Consider the following 18,417-nt stretch of genomic DNA (forward strand, 5'->3'; position numbering starts at 1 on the left):
AAAGTCTTTACAAATAGGATTTTTAAATATTAACTTTGGGGAAAAAAAGGATTTTTAAACATTAGTTTTGACAAAAATGACAAGATTTACTTGCTGGTCTGAAGTTTTGGACCTATCAATATTTTCTATTACAAAGGTCTAATGATAGCCATTTGCTTCCATTGTTTGGAAAAATACCCTCTTTAAAATAGTGACTATTCATTATAAAAAATAAGATGTGCTTGTGAAACACTGATGCCCCTGTATGGCAACATAGCGAAGGTAAAACTTTTCTTACATGCAAATCAAATATGTTGTTACCCAAAGTACGGTCTTCTCACAATAAAAATACAATTGTGAAATATGAAAGCCCTAGCACCACCTGTTCAAAAGTTATGGCCAAGGATAAGATTTTGAAAGGTAGGTCAGACTCCAGGGTCAAGGTCAAAAGATCAAGGTTGTTGGTTTCTAAAGAAAGGTCTTGACACAAGGATTATATATATATATGAAGTATGAAAGCCCTAGCCCTAATCATTCAAAAGTTATGACCAAGGTTAAAGTTTTTTAAAAGTAGGTCAAACTCCAAGGTCAAGGTCATTGGGTCAAAGTTCTTGGTATCCAATGAAAGGTCTTGTTACAAAGGATTAAATATGTGAAGTATGAAAGCCCTAGCCCTAATCCATCAAAAGTTATGGTCAGGTTTGTTTTTAAAAAGTAGGTCAAATTCCAAGGTCAAGGTCAAAGATGTTGATATCCAATGAAAGGTCTTCTCCAATGATTATATAATTGAAATATGAAAGCCCTAGCCCTAACCTGTCAGAAGTTATGGCCAAGGTTAAATTTTTTTTAAAGTACATAAATCTCTAAGTTCAAGGTCAAGAGGTCAAAAATATTGGTATTCAATGAAAGGTCTTGTCACAAAGAATACATGTGTGAAGAAAGCCCTAGCCCTTACCATTCAAAAGTTATGACCAAAGTAAAAGTTTGGAATTTTTGTGTAAAAAGGTATCAAACTCCAAGGTCAAGGTCAAAGGTCAAATTTGGGGGTACCAAAAGAAAGGTCTTGTCACAAGGCATATACATGTGAAATATGAAAGCCCTAGCTCTAACTGTTCCAAAGTTATGACCAAGATTTAAGTATTTAATTGTGCATCAAACTCTAAGGTCAAGGTTAAAAGGTAAAAAATATTTATACCCACTGAAAGGACTTGTCACAATAAATACACAAGTGAAGTATGAAAGCCCTAGTTCCGACTTTTCAAAAGTTATGGTCAAGGTTAAAGTGTGATATTTTTTTTGTAAAAGTAGGTCAAGCTACAAGGTCAAAGTCAAGAATTGATATTTGCTTTTACCTAGCCATTTGCTCAGGTGAGCAATGCAGTCCCAGGGCCTCTTGTTTTCTATTTTTTAATTCAGAACAATGCTACCAAGTCCACTGACCTTGTTAAGACCCTATTTTGATACCATTTTGTTGATGTTGGATACTTTCTCCTTAATTCACTGGAGATTGGCACAGAAAAGTTTTATTTTGAGTACGCAGGATTTGGTATTAGGATATGAAACAGGTGCAGCTAAAATATCTTAAGCAATCAAAGAATCTTTTTACTGAACTCATACAGTTGAAAAAATATACTATTTGTGAATCCCCTTGAAAACCTTGATAAAAGGGGGTTAAACATATATACAGAGTTACATGCTCGAAGCATAAGCTTCAGACACCAGATATGTTTGACTTTGCTGGTTCTAGAATTAGCTCTCTATGTACCATGTGGCATCAGCTCTCAGTAATGTATAGGGCTTGTTTAATCAATTAGGTGTTTAATAAGAGATCAAAAGAGTGAAAACAGACTCCTCAAGAAAGTGGTACTGTGTAAACTAAATTATTTAGACAGTGTGTATTTATGTTTTATATAAGAACAATTACTGTGGCTTTGTTTTTTCCCAAGTAATGTTCCATTTTTATACATTAATGTATCATTCTCCAAGAGTCAGTATGTAAGGTTACTTCTGCAGATTAACAGAGTGAAAATGCTGAAAGGTTCAATGCAAACTAAAGCTTAATTCTAATGTACAGTTATAGAGGGTACTTAATTTGTCTATGACAATACATTTAATGAATTAAAGTTATATAAAAAAAAAAAAAAACAAAGACAAAAACAAATTTAAACCGTAAGTTAATAAACAAAATAAAATTCCAGAACTTGTAATGAATAAATTTATAAAATATTTCCTTCTGACATATTAAAAAAAAAAAAATTGCAATATATACGTTATGTCAAATGCAGTGAGTGTCTGAATTTTCATTCTATGTTAAATACTGTATTTTGTGGCCCATTTTTATCATTGATCTTTTGTTTGGGGAAAACTCTGTGAAGTTACATCGGACTATTCCATAATGAAATATTTGATAGATAATTTAATTGACTATTTTCCAGTGTTGTAAGTGCACAAACGAAGTTTATGTCTTTTTGCCAAAATGAGGGAGAAAAATAGCAACATCAGAGACATTTGACTTCATACCATGTGGAGGAATAATTGTAGGATATCCATTGTAGTTATAATGGCACCATGTGAAAACTTTGTTTTAGCCTGTATGTGAAATTGGTGTCTTTGGTATTGGAATTGATTTCCAAGACTTGTTCAAACCATGCTACGTCATGGCCTCTCTGTTTGCAAACACCCTAGGTTTGTAAAGTGGTGCAGTGCCAAAATTTAGTGCTGCTGGGAAAATGGTGAAAAACTGAAAATGTAGGCATTTTATAAAGTGGAAATAATGTTGGTTATGTCAGCCAATGGTGTGACTGTGCGCTCCATTCAGCAAGTGACCATTTTTACTGTGGGAGCTATTAGTTTCCAGGATTTACCGGTCAGTTAATAGTACTTATTGAAGTAAAGTATTATCTTAAGATGCATTCTAGAAGTTATGACTCTATAAGTATTTTAAAATTTCTAGCATTGCTTGTGTTGCTTCTAACATAAATTTTAAAATATAGATTGACATGCGTATAAACATTTTGACACATATTTTAAACATTGGTATAAATCTAGTGTGAAAAGAGTTCTTTTATGTATCATAGAATTACATTACAGATGAAATCTGTCTAGATTTTTTTCTCTAACTAAAGGTTCTACTGTACAGTAGCAAGAATAGACAATGTTAATGCCATCATTCTAATCTACACCCCCCTTTCTGAATGTGTTTTAAATTTTAATTTGATTATTAGCCCTCTAAATTTTAAATTAGCTGGTTAACCATTTTTATTTAATGTAAGAAAAATAACCATTCCTGTAAAACTTGATCATTCAATTGCATTTTCTTGAAGAAAAGTAAGGTTATTTGCAAGGTTAATTTTGTAGCTTCAAAAAAGTAAAATATATGCTTATAATAAATTCTTAGTGATTTGTGTATTTAGTTATGATAACAAAAATGATAGATCATACAAAGGTTTTACATCAAGCCTGGCAATTGGACCTTCATATCACTATATCCACTATGAAATAAATCACAAAAGAAAGAGATTTGCACATTTGCTGAGAAATAAGAACCATTCAAGTTTATTTTTTTTATGTATATTTTAATGTCAAATTTTGAATGCACTGGAAATAAAACAATGGAAGGTCAAAAACACACCTGGTCCAGATAACTAAATTAAAATTGTCCACAGAATGCATGACAACTATGAGTGGTTAACCATGTTATTCAGTGCTGATCAAGAGTATGGTTTTAACTACATATTGGAGAATTAGGCTTAGGCCACACCAATAAAATTTTTTGTTCGTCGGACCCACACTCGAGAATTTAAACAAAACTATACAAATAATATTGATTTAAAATTCCCGCACAATGGGAATCCTGTGCTGTTTTCTGTTCCATTTCCGCTCTATTTATCGTACTTTTAATCGATTTACTATAGATAGTTTTCAGTAGACCCATATTAATACAAATTATTTCCCTTGGCTGCCATTTTGGTGGTCAACATGGTAATTTTTCCTCTTTGTCTTTCCAAATTTAAGAGGTTGAAGTGGAAATATTTGGTGAAAAAAAATGTTGGAATAAACTTTATGAAATAAAGGAGGCTCTAACAAATGTATATTTTTCTGAAAAACAATGCTTCCCAGCCCACAATTACCAGTATAAAAAGTTAAAGTTGCATGGTTGAATTATGAAGGAATATGATCATGCAGACCCCCAATATGGTGGCCGACGGGAAATAGCTTGTTAATTTGGGTCTGCTGAAAACTATCTATAGAGGAATTATTTATTTAAACTTTTTTGAAAACCTACAGTCACATTACAATGGTAGGGAGCTACAATTTTAGGAATTTTGAAAAATTTTTCGACACTTTTCTATAGATTGAATTTTTCTTACTACGTTTATCACAAGACATTAGTATTTGTAGACAAAATCTCAATAAAAAATGCCAATAATGAATGTGTTTTATATTTTATGTAAATAAAGCACTTAGTTTGCATGAAAAAGTACATTTAGAATCTCTTGTTTGTAACAGTTACAAAGTAGAATATATCCATGATATATTTATACTGTACATAACCTTGCATACAATGTTGTTCTTTCTGATATACAAACAGGTCAAATGTTGCTTTGAATTTTTATTCAAAATTTTAAACCAAAAAAAAAAATTGATATTAACACAAAATAACAACAATAACAATAAAATTTTCTCATGTATATGATATTCATTATAGAATTGTACAGTCCTTCTTTAATTGATCATTATCTACTGTACAGTTTCATGTAACACCAGTTTCTGAAGAAGAGCATGAACTAAACAACACTGTGCCCGCTCGTCCAACACCGGAGCTAAAGTTTGACATCGATGATGAAGCGGATACTCTTAGTAACCACAACAGCATCACTGCACTGCTGTCCTCCAAATTCAGGGTAAGACAAAACTCCTATACATATAATCTTCACAAGATATTAACCAGATTTAGGGCTATGAAGCATTAACAAAAACACATCACAGCACTATCATCTTACAAATTCGTGTAAGGCGAAACTTTTTTTTTTTTTAAATCTTCACAGTACCAGGTTGTCCAGATGTAGGGCTCAGAAACATTGATGAAAGTTGAAAACATGTCATGGCACTGTTATTCTCCAATTTAAGGGGAGGACAATGGTATGAAATGTTACCTTAACAGCACTGTTCATCTTTATACTGGATAATCTCATTTTCTAACTCTAGTTCAACCTTGAAAACAAATTTTTAAAAATTGTGATCGAAGGGGGGAAGAAATGGAACCACTTTAACATACCCAAGTACAAAACATGTCTACGAATTCAGAGTAGAACACTATTACCTTCCATACTAATGTAAGGTATAATTTTTATGGCAAAACATTGTTAAAGCATTGCATGTATTCTCTTCACTGAGAACAAAACCCTGTACACAAAATGCAAAAAGAGTCATTCAAATTCAAGGCCAAGTCAAGGGTTATGTAAGGTTATAGGCTATAAGTTCATCAATATCAAGATTAAGTCAAGGGTTAAGTTCATCAATTCAGCGTAAAACCAATGGTTAAGTTCATCAAACTTGAGGTAAGGTCAAGGATTAAGTTCATCAAACTCAAGGTAATGTCAAGGGTTGAGTTCATCAAACTTGAGGTAAGGTCAAGAGTTAAGTTCTTCAAACTTGAGGTAAGGTCAAGAGTGAAGTTCATCAAACTTGAGGAGGTCAAAGTTATGTTCATCAAAGAGGTAAGGTCAAGGATAAAGTTCATCAAACTTGAGGTAAGGTCACGAGTTAAGTTCATCAAACTTGAGGTAAGGTCAAGAATTGAGTTCATCATATTCAAGGTAAGGTCAAGGATTAAGTTCATCAAGGTAGGGTGAAGGGTTAAAGTCAAAATTGATATAAAGATCACCAACCATAGTTTTCAGAACAATGCTACCACATCATAAAATTAAGTTGATTTTTTTGACAAAAAGAAAAAAAATAAGAGCATAGTGCCTGATTTGAACAAAGTTCTTGTGAACAATTTTCACACTAGAATTTACAAAGTTCCTGAAGAATAAGACTATTTTAGATGAGGCCTGTTTTGACTTTGATGTGATTATTGTAATGTTGTAGGATATACAGAAGAGGCTCAAGCAGTATGGTATTGAATCACCACGATTCAGGAAGAGGCTGGTATCCAGATGGGAGGTTGGTAGATCCCAGACACTCCCCCCAAAGCACAGAAAAAATTAATTACCCAAGAGTTAATTATAATAAAAGTTTCATCATGTTGATCAAACGGTATATTATCTTTGACAGCATACGCCACGAACCCCACAATTTCTTTTTTTTTTTTTAAATAATATCATAATGATGTTATTCTGTTAATTTTATTATGTGCATATTTGTAAATTATATGATTCTTTCAAAATTTCAAAGATGCAGAAAATTCCTTTGAAATAGAAATTCTGTTCATCCTCTGTATAGTTGTTTGGGTCGTAGTATTATTCACTCTAGGTGCCATTTGATTGGACCAAATTTAATTAGCTCTAAATGTGATTTATGTTTTGTACAAAAATCTGACTACTAGCTCACATGACCTAATTAAATTAACCACCCCTTGTTGTCTTAATTTGTCAGTTTTCTGGGTGATCTGGATTTTTCAAATGTTGCCTGTTGGGAATTTTTTCACTTTACACTCAAAGCACAAGCCAGAAATTTAATTTGAAAATTAGAAAATTAACTATCTCTCCCACTGAGTTGTCACTTCTATAACATATATAACCTTTGAGCTGTGGAATAAACTTTGTTGAGCTGTGTCATTTTCTTAATGCTTAACTCTCACTATAAGGCTGTGAAGTATCGATTCCTCAAGTTCTTAATGTTCCAATTCAATTTTGTTTGTATGGCCATTTAATTCTTTAAAGGTAATCAACCTGTAAAAAGTATATTGTTATTGATTATCAAAACACTTAGGTCACAAACTGTTCTCCAGCTGTATAAAGCATATTTGATCGTTTATTGAACCTATTGTGTCACTTTAAAGACACATTACTAATTTGGAGCAGGTTGAATCTATTCCTTTTTGTCTGTATTTTAGGTTGAAAATAAAAGAAAATTAATGTAAACAAAAAATATGTCAGCTCACCTGAGCCACAGGTAGATTCTGATTTGCTCAACTCCTGACCCCTAGTGTAGGATGATGCCGCAATGGGATCAAAGTTTTGCATAGTTATTTATAGAAACCTATCTTGCAAAAAAGAAAAAGGAAAAAGCAGGGTGGGGTCATTAAAAAACCTTATCTCAAGAACCACTGGTCCAGAAAAGATAAAACTTTGTGAAAGCTTCCTGACATAATGTAGATTCTAGTTTTATCAAATCATGACCCCAAACTGGAAGAAAGGGGCCATATGAGGCGAACAAAGTTTTACTCGTACATGGGAATACATAGGAGAAATCTGAATTTTTTTCTCAAGAACAGCAAAGACATGATTGGTCATATTTATATGTCAGCATCCTCAGATAGTGCAGATTCAAGTTCGTTCAAATCATGACTCCCTAGTAGAGTGGGGTCACGATGGTTGATCAAATTTTTAGCTAATATGAAAAAAAAAACATTAAAAAAATCATCTCAAGAACAGTAAAGCAATGATTAGAGATATTATATGGAAGAACCCTCAGGTAGTGTAAATTCAAGATTGTTCAAATCATGACCCCCAGGGGTAGGGAGGGTCATAATTGGTGATCAAAGTTTTACATGGGATTACATAGGTTGAATCTTTAAAAATCTTCCTATAAATAGGAACTTGATGATTTAATTCAAAAGCATCCTTATTTAAGCTAGATTCATATTTGTTTACCTGTAAATCATGTTCTTGGGGGTGTAGGGAAGAGCCATAATTGAAGAACAACCTTAAATCATAGAAATTAGGAGCATCCTCAGTGAAAGAATTTAATTCACGGCCCCCTTTCCCTCGGATTTGGGGAGGGGGATTTACGGTCACATAAATATTTAATCTTTTCAATTCTACACTGATTTCTGCTTTTTCCTAGGCAATGTGCTCAGGTGAGCAATGTGGCACATGGGCCTTGTTCATATTGCTACCTGGGGAGGGGAATATCTGTTTCTCAAACACTTCTTGTTTGATGTCTGTTCTGACTCATTATTATATATCATTAATCAAACATTATTGCATTCAGAGTCATGACAGAAGATATCATCCAATAGGTAGTGTGAAAGATGAATTTTTTATAAACTACCTGAAATGGGAATATGAAATAAAACGTAATTTTGAGGAATTCACAATAAAAAAGCAAAATGTATTTACAAAATTTAGTTAAGAGACTGGGCTATCTGAGGCTATGTGTGGGTTTAATCACTCCCGCATAATGATTATTTTATTGTTTCTTCAACATTTCTAAGTCTGATAGAGTAATACACAGTTTAGTCCATGCAATGACAATTCTGCTCCAATTTTTTAATACACTTTTACACTTTCATCACAGCTTAGCTTAGACTTTTTGACACTTTGCTGAAATTCTATGAACCATTGACATTTTAGTTTAAGACTGTTCAGCTCATAGACAATGTCACCAGAGAAGTTAAGTTAGGGAATCGGCGAGGGCTTTACTTGGGAATATAAATTAAAATTAATAATAATAAAAAGATAGTCTTTCAATATTTTAAAACATACTCATGATATGTAAATTCTAGTTTGGTAATGTTGCAACCTTTTGGGGCAAGGGTGATTCAACAAAATTTTCATGAGACAAAGAGGGATTTTTTTTTTAAATCTTCTAAAGAAGCAGTACCAAGGATACTCAGTTGAGCATTGTGGCCTGTACAGTCCTACAAACTGCATATAACATAATTTGTGGAAGGTGGAGGGGGGGGGGGGGGCAACAAAAGATTGCGGGGTCACTTGGTCAAAATCCAAATGGCAATGTTAAAAAAAATCAGAATCATTTCATTAACACTTTGTGAGGCGCTCCATATAATTTTCTAGTGTCATCATTTTTCTTTTTCTTGTTCCATTAAACTCAGTTGAGATAAATCTATTGTAATGTGTGATAAAAACTGTTTTGTTTCAGAGCATGAATTATGATGTATGTGAGAATGTGTTGTACCTTAAAGATCAAGAAAAGTATAAATCAAAGGTGATTATAATTAATATTTAAATCACAGTTACAGGTATTTTTTATCTTCGGAACTTAAGTATGATACATGCAGCCAGACACTGTTCACACTAACAATTAACATAACCTTAATGTACATGTTGTATGTTTAAAGAAATACTTTATGATTAATATGAGATCGAGAAGCAGGCCATGTCACATAAGTCTCTGTTAATGTAGATGTTAAATGTTGTTAAAATCAACAGAAGTTGCAAAATTTCTGTACATCATATGAAGTTTCAACTTTACTCAAAAGTTTTAAGAATGGTGAAATAAATTGATCCACTTTTTGAACTGCAACATGTAACAAGTCAGTCACGTTTTTGATCTGTTAGTGCAGCAAGATCAAGGACATTTCAAAAATAATTTTGGCCTGATAGCAGAGATTCTATGTAATTGTATTATTGTTTTAAAGGTTTTCAAGTGCAGTCTTTGTTTTACTCATAGTGGAAAAATAATAAGATTGTTTATCACACTCGTATCACATTTATAACAGTGTCCTGTCCATTATTGAGGTTAGCTTCTTAATACTTTCAAGATTGCTTTAGCTAAATTTTACATCTAAAAAAATGAAGGACTTAATATATACATGTAATTTTTAAATGTTTGTTTGATATAATTTTTTCTTGAGTTAGTTTTTTGCTGCTTAAAAGTTTCCTTAAAAAAAAGTACGGGTATGCAATTTTTCCAATCGCTATGCAATATGACAAAAAAGCTCCAATGTTTAAAAAATTCTCGATTTTTGCAGAGATGCATAAAATGTGAAAAAAATTGATTGATTAGTTTTTTTCAACTCGGTGTCTTGCTCTTCCAAAATAGAAGCATATTAAAGGGAAGAGAATTAACAGTCTTCATTTATTTTATCCTAATATGAGATAGATATCAGCCATTAATTTTTGAATGCCTTATTTTCCATTATAGAAATGGGTGACTCTGAGATGGTTGAGCAAGTGGTTGGTAATGTTTTTCATTGGAATAGGAACAGCTCTGCTAGCAGCAACCATTTATTATGTCGTGGAAAAGCTAGCTCACTACAAATTTGAATTAATTTCACACTGTATCCTTTGTAGAATGATAGATTTAAAGTAATGACATTAGCTCTTCTATAATAACTCTTTTCTTGATACGATGGGATCTGATATAATCATTAATCATCATTAGTTTTATAGCTTGAGTTGCAAGATAAAACTTGATCAAATTATCTTGCTTTTAAAAAACTGCTTTCTTTTTATTGATTTTTTGAATTAAAATTTTGATTTGAGCCTATGTTCTTCAATCATTCTGGAATATTAATTGTTTAGAGATCTCTAATGAGAAAAAAAGTGATTAGATAATTAATATGGGAAATAATAACTGTTTACTGTAAGAGTCTTCATACTTTATTATCTTGGCCTGAGAAAGTGAATCTAAACTGAGAAATTTGACTTTAACAATGTAAGATTTTGATGAATGTGCCAAAAATAATTGTTTGTATCAGCCTGCTTTGTTATGGATGGGCATCAACTTGGTGGTAACAATAGCAGGGGCATCTTTGGTCACGTTTTTACAGGTATGTTATACTGGTACTATACAGATGTGGAATAGTGTTTGAATCAAATATTTACACATGTATATTGAAAAAACACACAGGTTTAATATGAATATGATTTTGCAGCCATTGGCAGCAGGGAGTGGTATTCCTTACATTAAGTCGTACCTAAATGGGATCAAGATCCCGGGATTGCTGACATTCCGAGCATTTGTTGCTAAGACTGTGGGCGTTGTTTTGTCCATTCTTGGAGGCCTGGCCTGTGGAAAGGTAAATTATTGAAAATGAGGTGTTTTTACATTGTGTGTGCTGAAGTTTGAAACATTGAAATGCTACTTTTTTTTTCTCTGAATTTTAGACTTATTAATTTCTCATTTTGTTTCATATTTTGACTCTAACTTATGTTCATCTTCTATGATTCATTATAGATATCATTAAGATCCAATAGGCTAGGTTTCCTTATAGTTATTAAACTATACAATATTGGGCAGATAGCTAGACTATCTATTTAAGTTGCAAATATGTAGAAATTCAAGAATTAACAATGAAAGTTCACAAATGAAAGTTCACATAGAATATTGTCTTAGAGACTTAAAACCACTCAATACCAAAATATTTTCAATGCACCATGATATAAGGGAATTTTTTTTTAAATTTACACACAATTTCAAATTCTGTTTAGGATATCATTTGATCCTATTTAAATGTTTCACAATGAAACTTGATAACCTAAATTTTTTATTAACTATAACATTTTCATAAAATTATTTCTTAATAAAAATATTTCATCAGAAGTCAATTTTAGATAAATCATAATATGAATCAAAAACTGGCATGAAGTGCCTTGCATGAAGAATACACATGATTATGTCATTTAAATAGAAAGAAATTTAATTTTAATAAATATTGTGAAAAAAAATTCCAATTTGTATCGTACAAGGAATCTGCGGTTAAAATATAAATGTCCCATGACTACTAAGTTATTACAGAGAGTGCAAACAATAGTTCCGCTTATTTGCAGCATTAGTTCACTTCTCTTACTGCTTGAGCTTTAAAGTTTCATGTTTGCGAAATAATTTGATTACTCTGAAGTCACTAATCCATGAAATATCATGCACAAGAACATGTACTTATATGCAGGAGTGATCTAAAACTTCATTATCTGTCCAACAGTATGACAGCGCAGAGTAAGTAATGTATATGTCTCAAACAGGAACTAACGATTCTCAGAACTTGTCTGATTAGACATGCATGTTAACCTTAGGAAAAGGGAAAAGTAGATAAATGAAAAAAAAATAGCAGCATAATTACTGTATAATAATAGTTGTGAAAGATGTCTTCATGGCATTTTAGGAGAATTTTCAACAGCTCATGAGGCCAAGCTTAAAAAATTCTTTGTTTGCAGTTGCCGACCTAAAATTTTTAGACTGGGTAGGTAGGTAGGCGTTTTTTTTTTTTTTTTGTTTTTTTTTTATTTTTTGAAAAAAAAATGTTTTAAGATTTTAGATAACAAATGATCATGATGATAAAGCTTCTCATAGGCCTACTAAACACAAATCAGCTCCACTCTTGATATAAACCACTGATTGAAAATGAAAGTTTCAATATCCTAAAAAAAAAAAAAATTTCCAAAAATGGCTTAAAAAAAAGTTTGGGCCGGGTGCATTTTCAGTGGGTTGGTCGGCAACTGCAAACAAACAAATTTTTATTTTAGGCCTGAAGCTTATTATAAAATAGAAAAAAAATATTTTGGCTTGAAATTAACATATATATTTTATTGCTGCATAAATCAATATGACTTCTTGTTTATTTTTTTATCAGACAAAAAAAAAATCTCTTCTTGAATGATTCAAAGCAGCATTGCTTCATTTGTGATTTTCCATGTACTAAAAAGTTTTTACCATAAAATTTGAGAAAAAAAGAATATTTAAGCTCCTTTTTAACATTTAAAAAAAGCTGTGAGAAGAAAAAAAATTTGCTACGAAAATAAATATTTTTTTTACTTACTACAACAGGGTTAACATGTATGCTGTAGACAAAGCAAGCCCCAAAACCTTAAACTGTAAAAGCATGTTAATTGTCAACCATCAACTAATTCATTTTTCTACCATCATCTTATATTTTGCATGTTTATACACATAGAATTTTGGTGCTGGAAAATGAAAACTTAATTAGCATGTTTCCAAAAAAAAAAAAAAAAAAAAAAAAAAAAAAAAAAAAAAAAAATTCAAGGTGGTAATCATCTCATATCATATGTTCTCACTACCCTCTCTCAATCTCATCTTTCACCAAGTTTTCTATTTTAACAGGTGGTGAGTATTTATTAAATCCAGTGGATACTGTATTTATGCTACAAATGTATACTGATGTATTATCTTTTTATCTCTACATAATGTATATTCATTCATGGAGATTGATTAATCTTAAACATCTTTTTTTAAATTTTTTAAAGTAAAATATTTTGGTTAGTGATAGTATTGCATGTACAGATAGAGCCTTAATTTATATATGTTTAATGATATTTTGGTGGATGTTATTTTTGTGATTGAACATGAATTGACAAAACGTATGTGTTAAATTGATACTCTCATTTGGTGCTGTTGACACAAGATACCAACATCAGATGCATGTGTATATTTTTTGTTCCCTGCATTTGTGAAGAACAAGATTCACTTATGGCCTTATTTGGCCCTGTGAATTTCTGAAAAACTAAAACTGCTTAGTTTTAGTCAACAATGCATTAAATATCACTAAGATCTTTGGTGATTGTGTATCTATCAAAAATGACGTAATTTTCTGGCTATTCAATGCATTATAAAGCACAACCTCTGATCTAAAAAATGCAACTAGTAAATGATAGAACTGTTTTTGAGGATTAAAAAACATGTTTTATTTTTTAGATCAGAGAGTGCACTCATATTATTTTTCTCTTTACTGAAAGTACTCAAATATACCCGTTTAACTTAAAATTCAGGAACATTGCAATTTTATAAAGCGATTTCTCCAAGACCTGGACTTTAAGGAGAAAATTTTTAAAAGGAAATGAAAGCACAAAGTCTCTATTTTATTTTGATGCTTCAAATGGAACATCAAGTGTTAATCAATCAATTGGTATATTTACAGGGCCATTTTATGCATGAAGTGAACCGAGCTCTTTGAGGAAGCATTAAATCTCTTATGTGTGTCCTTCTGTTAATAGCGGTCACAACAACACAGGCCCCCATGACATTAACATTTTACCTAACTTTCTACCAATTTATCTATGGTCATAACTTAATTTTGAATGGAAAAAAAATATGGCTTTTTTTTTATTTGAGCATTATATGTATCAAGACCTTTCAAAATGTGCAAATGTAAAATTAATGAGAAGCCTTTTTTTTTTTACCTAAACATATAATAATATTTTATAAACCTAGATTTAGATGTTTTTTAATTTCATGATTTTTTTTGGTAAAAAAGTTTTAAACTTCTTGATATCAATTTCAATGATTCCTTGCTTGTTTAGAATCCATAAATCTATCAACCCAAATAATCCACTTTACAGTTTTAAAAGTTATAACAACATTTTTTCTTAGTTATTGGCAGGTTGGGGCATTTTCAGATAAAGCATATGTTCTATTTACATATATACAAATTTTCTTTTCTTGTGCATGATCTTGGAACTCATCTACATGAAGTCAGAAAGAGCTTACATTTATATCCACAATGATCGCTTTTGCAATTAATAACTACCGATATATCAAACAGGTCCATTTCTTTGAAATTAATGCATGCTAATATACAGTATGTAGCTATAAATCAGAATCAACATCTGGACAAGTTATAAATTTTAGAGGAAATCCAATTTGACTGTAAGGCATACATTAGACACTATTGCATGGATAATGTTTTTAAACACACAAAAGTATTCTTCTGTTATTGTCTCATTAAGCATGATGTATCATTATAAATGTGCATCAAAGGGATAATAAAATGAAAAATGTCTAACTTAGGATAGAGAAGCTGATATGCATTCTAAAAAGGGATGAGTTGTATGTCAAGGAAAGTTCGTTGACACTGATTCAGATTAAGATATTTTTTAAGTGCAAGGTCTTGGTATTTTAAGGATGTATATTCTTCTTATATTTCATCCATGAAACTTTAACAGATTTTCATAAAATTGCCACTAAGTTATAGTTTCAAGCAAATTGAATTTAACCATGCACTTGATTTAAGTAGCAAGGACAAGTCAAAATCATAATTCTTTTCCTCATTATAAAGGATAAAATATCACTATTACCAATTATGTGATGCCTTCTTTTATTATTTTTTTTTTTATTAAATTCAACTACATGCAGGCACTGGGTATTTATTTAGAGTTTACTGTGTGAAATGAAAACTAAGTTGCCATTAATCTATGTATTCCAATCCTATTTTAATTTCTTTTTGAGGAATCATTTTTCAGATGTTTACTAATTATATTCATGAGAAAAGAAATAACCTATAGAGTTTATTGTAGGAAGGTCCCATGGCCCACTCAGGCAGCATTATAGCAGCAGGGTTTGGGAGGGGAAGGATCAACCTCTGCAATGGAAAGACCTTTAGTGTAAGGGATTCTAAACAAATCATAAATAAATGAGGAATGTTTATTTATTTATTAATTAACTTTTATCAATGAATTATTAAGAACATTTTTATGAAAGAAATTGCTACTTATATTGTTTATGCAGTAAATAACAGGTATATGACTTTGTTTAACAGTTCTATTCAGTGTTTCGTAATGATCATGAGATCCGAGATTTTGTGGCTGGGGGCGCAGCATCAGGGGTATCCTCAGCCTTCGGTGCCCCGATCGGGGGAACACTCTTCAGTCTAGAGGAAGCCGCCAGCTTTTGGAATCAAGACCTTACATGGAGAGTTGTAAGTCAGCCCTTCAGCGTGCTTGTAATCAACAGCTCATTTTTAGCTCACCTGAGCCGAAGGCTCAAGTGAGCTTTTCTGATCACATTTCGTGCCGGGGGCGCAGCATCAGGGGATATCAAGAAAAGACAAAAATAGGGTTGGGTCTCAGAACCACTGGGCCAGTCGAAACTTATGTGGAAGCCCCTAAATTGTTCAAATCATGACCCCCAGGGGTATACAATGGGGAATCAAAGTTTTACATAGAAATATATAGGAAAAATCTTTTAAAATCTTCTTCTCAAGAACCACTGAGCCAGAAAAGCTGAAACTTATGTGGAAGCATGCTGGGGTAGTGTAGATTCTAAATTTTACAAATCATGACCCCTGGGGGTTGGGCGGGGCCACAATGGAAAATCAAAGTTTTACATAGAAATATAAAGGAAAAATTTTGAAAATCTTCTTTTCAAGAACCACTGGGTCAGAAAAGCTGAAACTTATGTGGAAGCATCCTGGGGTAGTGTAGATTCTAAATTGTTCAAATCATGACCCCCGGGGCTTGGGCGGGGCCACAATTGGGAATTAAAGTTTAACAAAGAAATATAAAGGAAAAATCTTTGAAAATCTTCTCAAGAACCACTGGGCCAGAAAAGCTGAAACTTATTTTGAAGCATCCTGGGGTAGTGTAGATTCTAAATTGCCCATTTTCTTACAAGGAATATGAAAGTTTTACATCTTTGAAAATCTTCCTTTCAAGAACCACTCTGAAATTATTGGAAACATCCTAGGATAGTGTGGATTCTAAATTGTTCAAATCATGACCCCGGGGGTTGGGCGGGGCCACATTCAGGAATCAAAGTTTTACATAGAAATATAAAGGAAAAATCTTTAAAAATCTTCTTCTCAAGAACCACTGGGCCAGTAAAGCTGAAACTTATGTTGGAGCATCCTGGGGTAGTGTAGATTCTAAATTGTGCAAATCATGACCCCCGGGGTAGGGCGGGGCCACAATGGGGAATCAATGTTTTACATAGAAATATATAGGAAAAATCTTTTAAAATCTTTTTCTCAAGAACCATGGGACAGAAAATTCTGAAACTTATGTTGAAGCATCCTGGTATTTTGTAGATTCTAAATTGTTCAAATCATGACCCCCAGGGGTTGGGCGGGGCCACAATAGGGAATCCAAGTTTTACATAGAAATATACAGAATAAATCTTTGAAAATCTCCTTCTCAAGAACTGCAGGGTCAGAAGAGCTGAAACTTATGTGGAATTGGGCGGGGCCACAATAAGGAATCAATGTTTTACATAGAAATATATGAAAAAATCTTTAATCGAGAACCACTGGGCCAGAAAAACTGAAACTTATGTGGAAGCATACTGGGGTAGTGTAGAATTCAAATTGTTTAAATTATGACAATATGTATTACAAGGGGGAAATCTGGTAAAGAACGGAATGGCCAAAGATTCTCATTTTTACTTGATATGAAAAATTCATGATTTAGGTCTATAACTATTGTACAGTTGATCCATTCCAATTTATAAATGCACCTGTTTACAAGATGCAGGTTCATTATGCTAGATATTTTCTTTATTGACAATAAGCATGCAATGGATATTGAATTATGAAATTGATTACATATAATTTATGACAGTAGAAGCATTGTCTCTATTTTACAGTTTTTCTCCTCCATGATAGCTTGTTTTGCTACAAACTTTCTTATCAGTGCCATAAACGGAGATCCAACAAAGTTAACAGACCCAGGCTTGGTCCGATTCAATGCTTTTAAGTTTGTAAGTCTAGAGTACATATATAATTGTAGTGTATAAAAAATTACATTGTAAAAGCAAATGTTTTTACCATCCTGACAGGGATTCTGACAAAGTGTGCATGAATCTCATTTTTATAAGTGTTAAATTTTTCTGTGTAATATGAAACATACTTCTTTTTCTCATTTTAGGATTTAAAGTTTGACTTGATTGAAATTCCAGTCTTTATATTCATGGCAGTGATAGGTAATTGAATAATGATTTAGGCGTACACTATAAACAATTCAAAAGTATTAAATTTCAGTCTTTACCATTTTGGTGCACTTGTTCAAGTATTGGTATCTGTATTATCTTTGATCAATGCATCATTGCTTCTTGGTATTGACTAAAAAATGCATTTTAAAGTTGTTAAACGGGTCTTAATATTATGTATATATGCATTGTTAACTCTTCAGTGCAGAGTAAATATGATTTGTATTCATGATGCTCAGTTCAATATTATCAAAGTAAATATTTATGTCTTAAGGTCTTTTTTTCACTCGTAACACAATTGTGTATTTGACAGGTGGGTTAACTGGTGCTCTCTTTGTTGTGATGAATTATAAACTCACAGTTTTCCGAAAAAGGTATGTATCAAATTGTATTATCATTTTATTATTTCATGAATGAGTTTTATAGCTGTATTTCTGCACAGCTTTTGAAAGTGCAATGAAATAATAGAGGACTCTATCATGTCAATGCTTTAAAAAGTAGTTTAGTAAGTCAATCTTGCTTTTTATGCATCAAAATTTTTATTTAATCAAAGGTAAATAAATTTTAACACTATTTTACTTTTTCTACAGTTGCTATTAAATTGCTTTTTTATTCGCCCTTGGTGAATAGTCTTTGAAACTATATAATGCTGCATGAATTTTCCCGTAGTGATTTTGTGGGTCTAGGTTTTGCTTTAGTATAATAAAACATCTAATTACTGCCTGGCTGGACAAAAGCAGATTTATTGTGTCTATTGATAGAATTTCCCCCCTCCCTGACCATCAGGTAATAACTAACCATCTTGGGGGACAATAAACCTGATATTGGTCCTAATAATGGTGATCAATATGTATATATATTGATTCCACTTTG

General features: G+C 32.0%; 1 protein-coding gene across 11 annotated transcripts in view; it reads left to right on the forward strand.

The window, feature by feature from the left end:
* LOC134229102 (H(+)/Cl(-) exchange transporter 7-like) overlaps positions 1–18,417 on the forward strand; it is a 45,161-nt gene that overhangs the window by 14,134 nt on the left and 12,610 nt on the right. For 9 of the 11 annotated variants that reach the window (XM_062710811.1, XM_062710812.1, XM_062710813.1 and 6 more), the window contains 11 exons: positions 4,731–4,883; positions 6,073–6,147; positions 9,031–9,096; positions 10,036–10,171; positions 10,554–10,663; positions 10,769–10,912; positions 15,141–15,227; positions 15,383–15,541; positions 17,203–17,316; positions 17,484–17,538; positions 17,858–17,918. In XM_062710811.1, the coding sequence (XP_062566795.1) occupies positions 4,731–4,883; positions 6,073–6,147; positions 9,031–9,096; positions 10,036–10,171; positions 10,554–10,663; positions 10,769–10,912; positions 15,141–15,227; positions 15,383–15,541; positions 17,203–17,316; positions 17,484–17,538; positions 17,858–17,918 (1,160 nt within the window). Of the gene's footprint in view, positions 1–2,496; positions 2,846–4,730; positions 4,884–6,072; positions 6,148–9,030; positions 9,097–10,035; positions 10,172–10,553; positions 10,664–10,768; positions 10,913–15,140; positions 15,228–15,382; positions 15,542–17,202; positions 17,317–17,483; positions 17,539–17,857; positions 17,919–18,417 lie in introns of those variants that run through there. The other 2 variants (XM_062710815.1, XM_062710821.1) reach the window with 1 other exon arrangement.

Source organism: Saccostrea cucullata, unplaced genomic scaffold (genome assembly GCF_032062105.1).
Source record: "Saccostrea cucullata isolate Sc308-1 unplaced genomic scaffold, CSIRO_AGI_Scuc_v1 ctg405, whole genome shotgun sequence".
NCBI classification, from domain to species: Eukaryota; Metazoa; Mollusca; class Bivalvia; order Ostreida; family Ostreidae; genus Saccostrea; species Saccostrea cuccullata.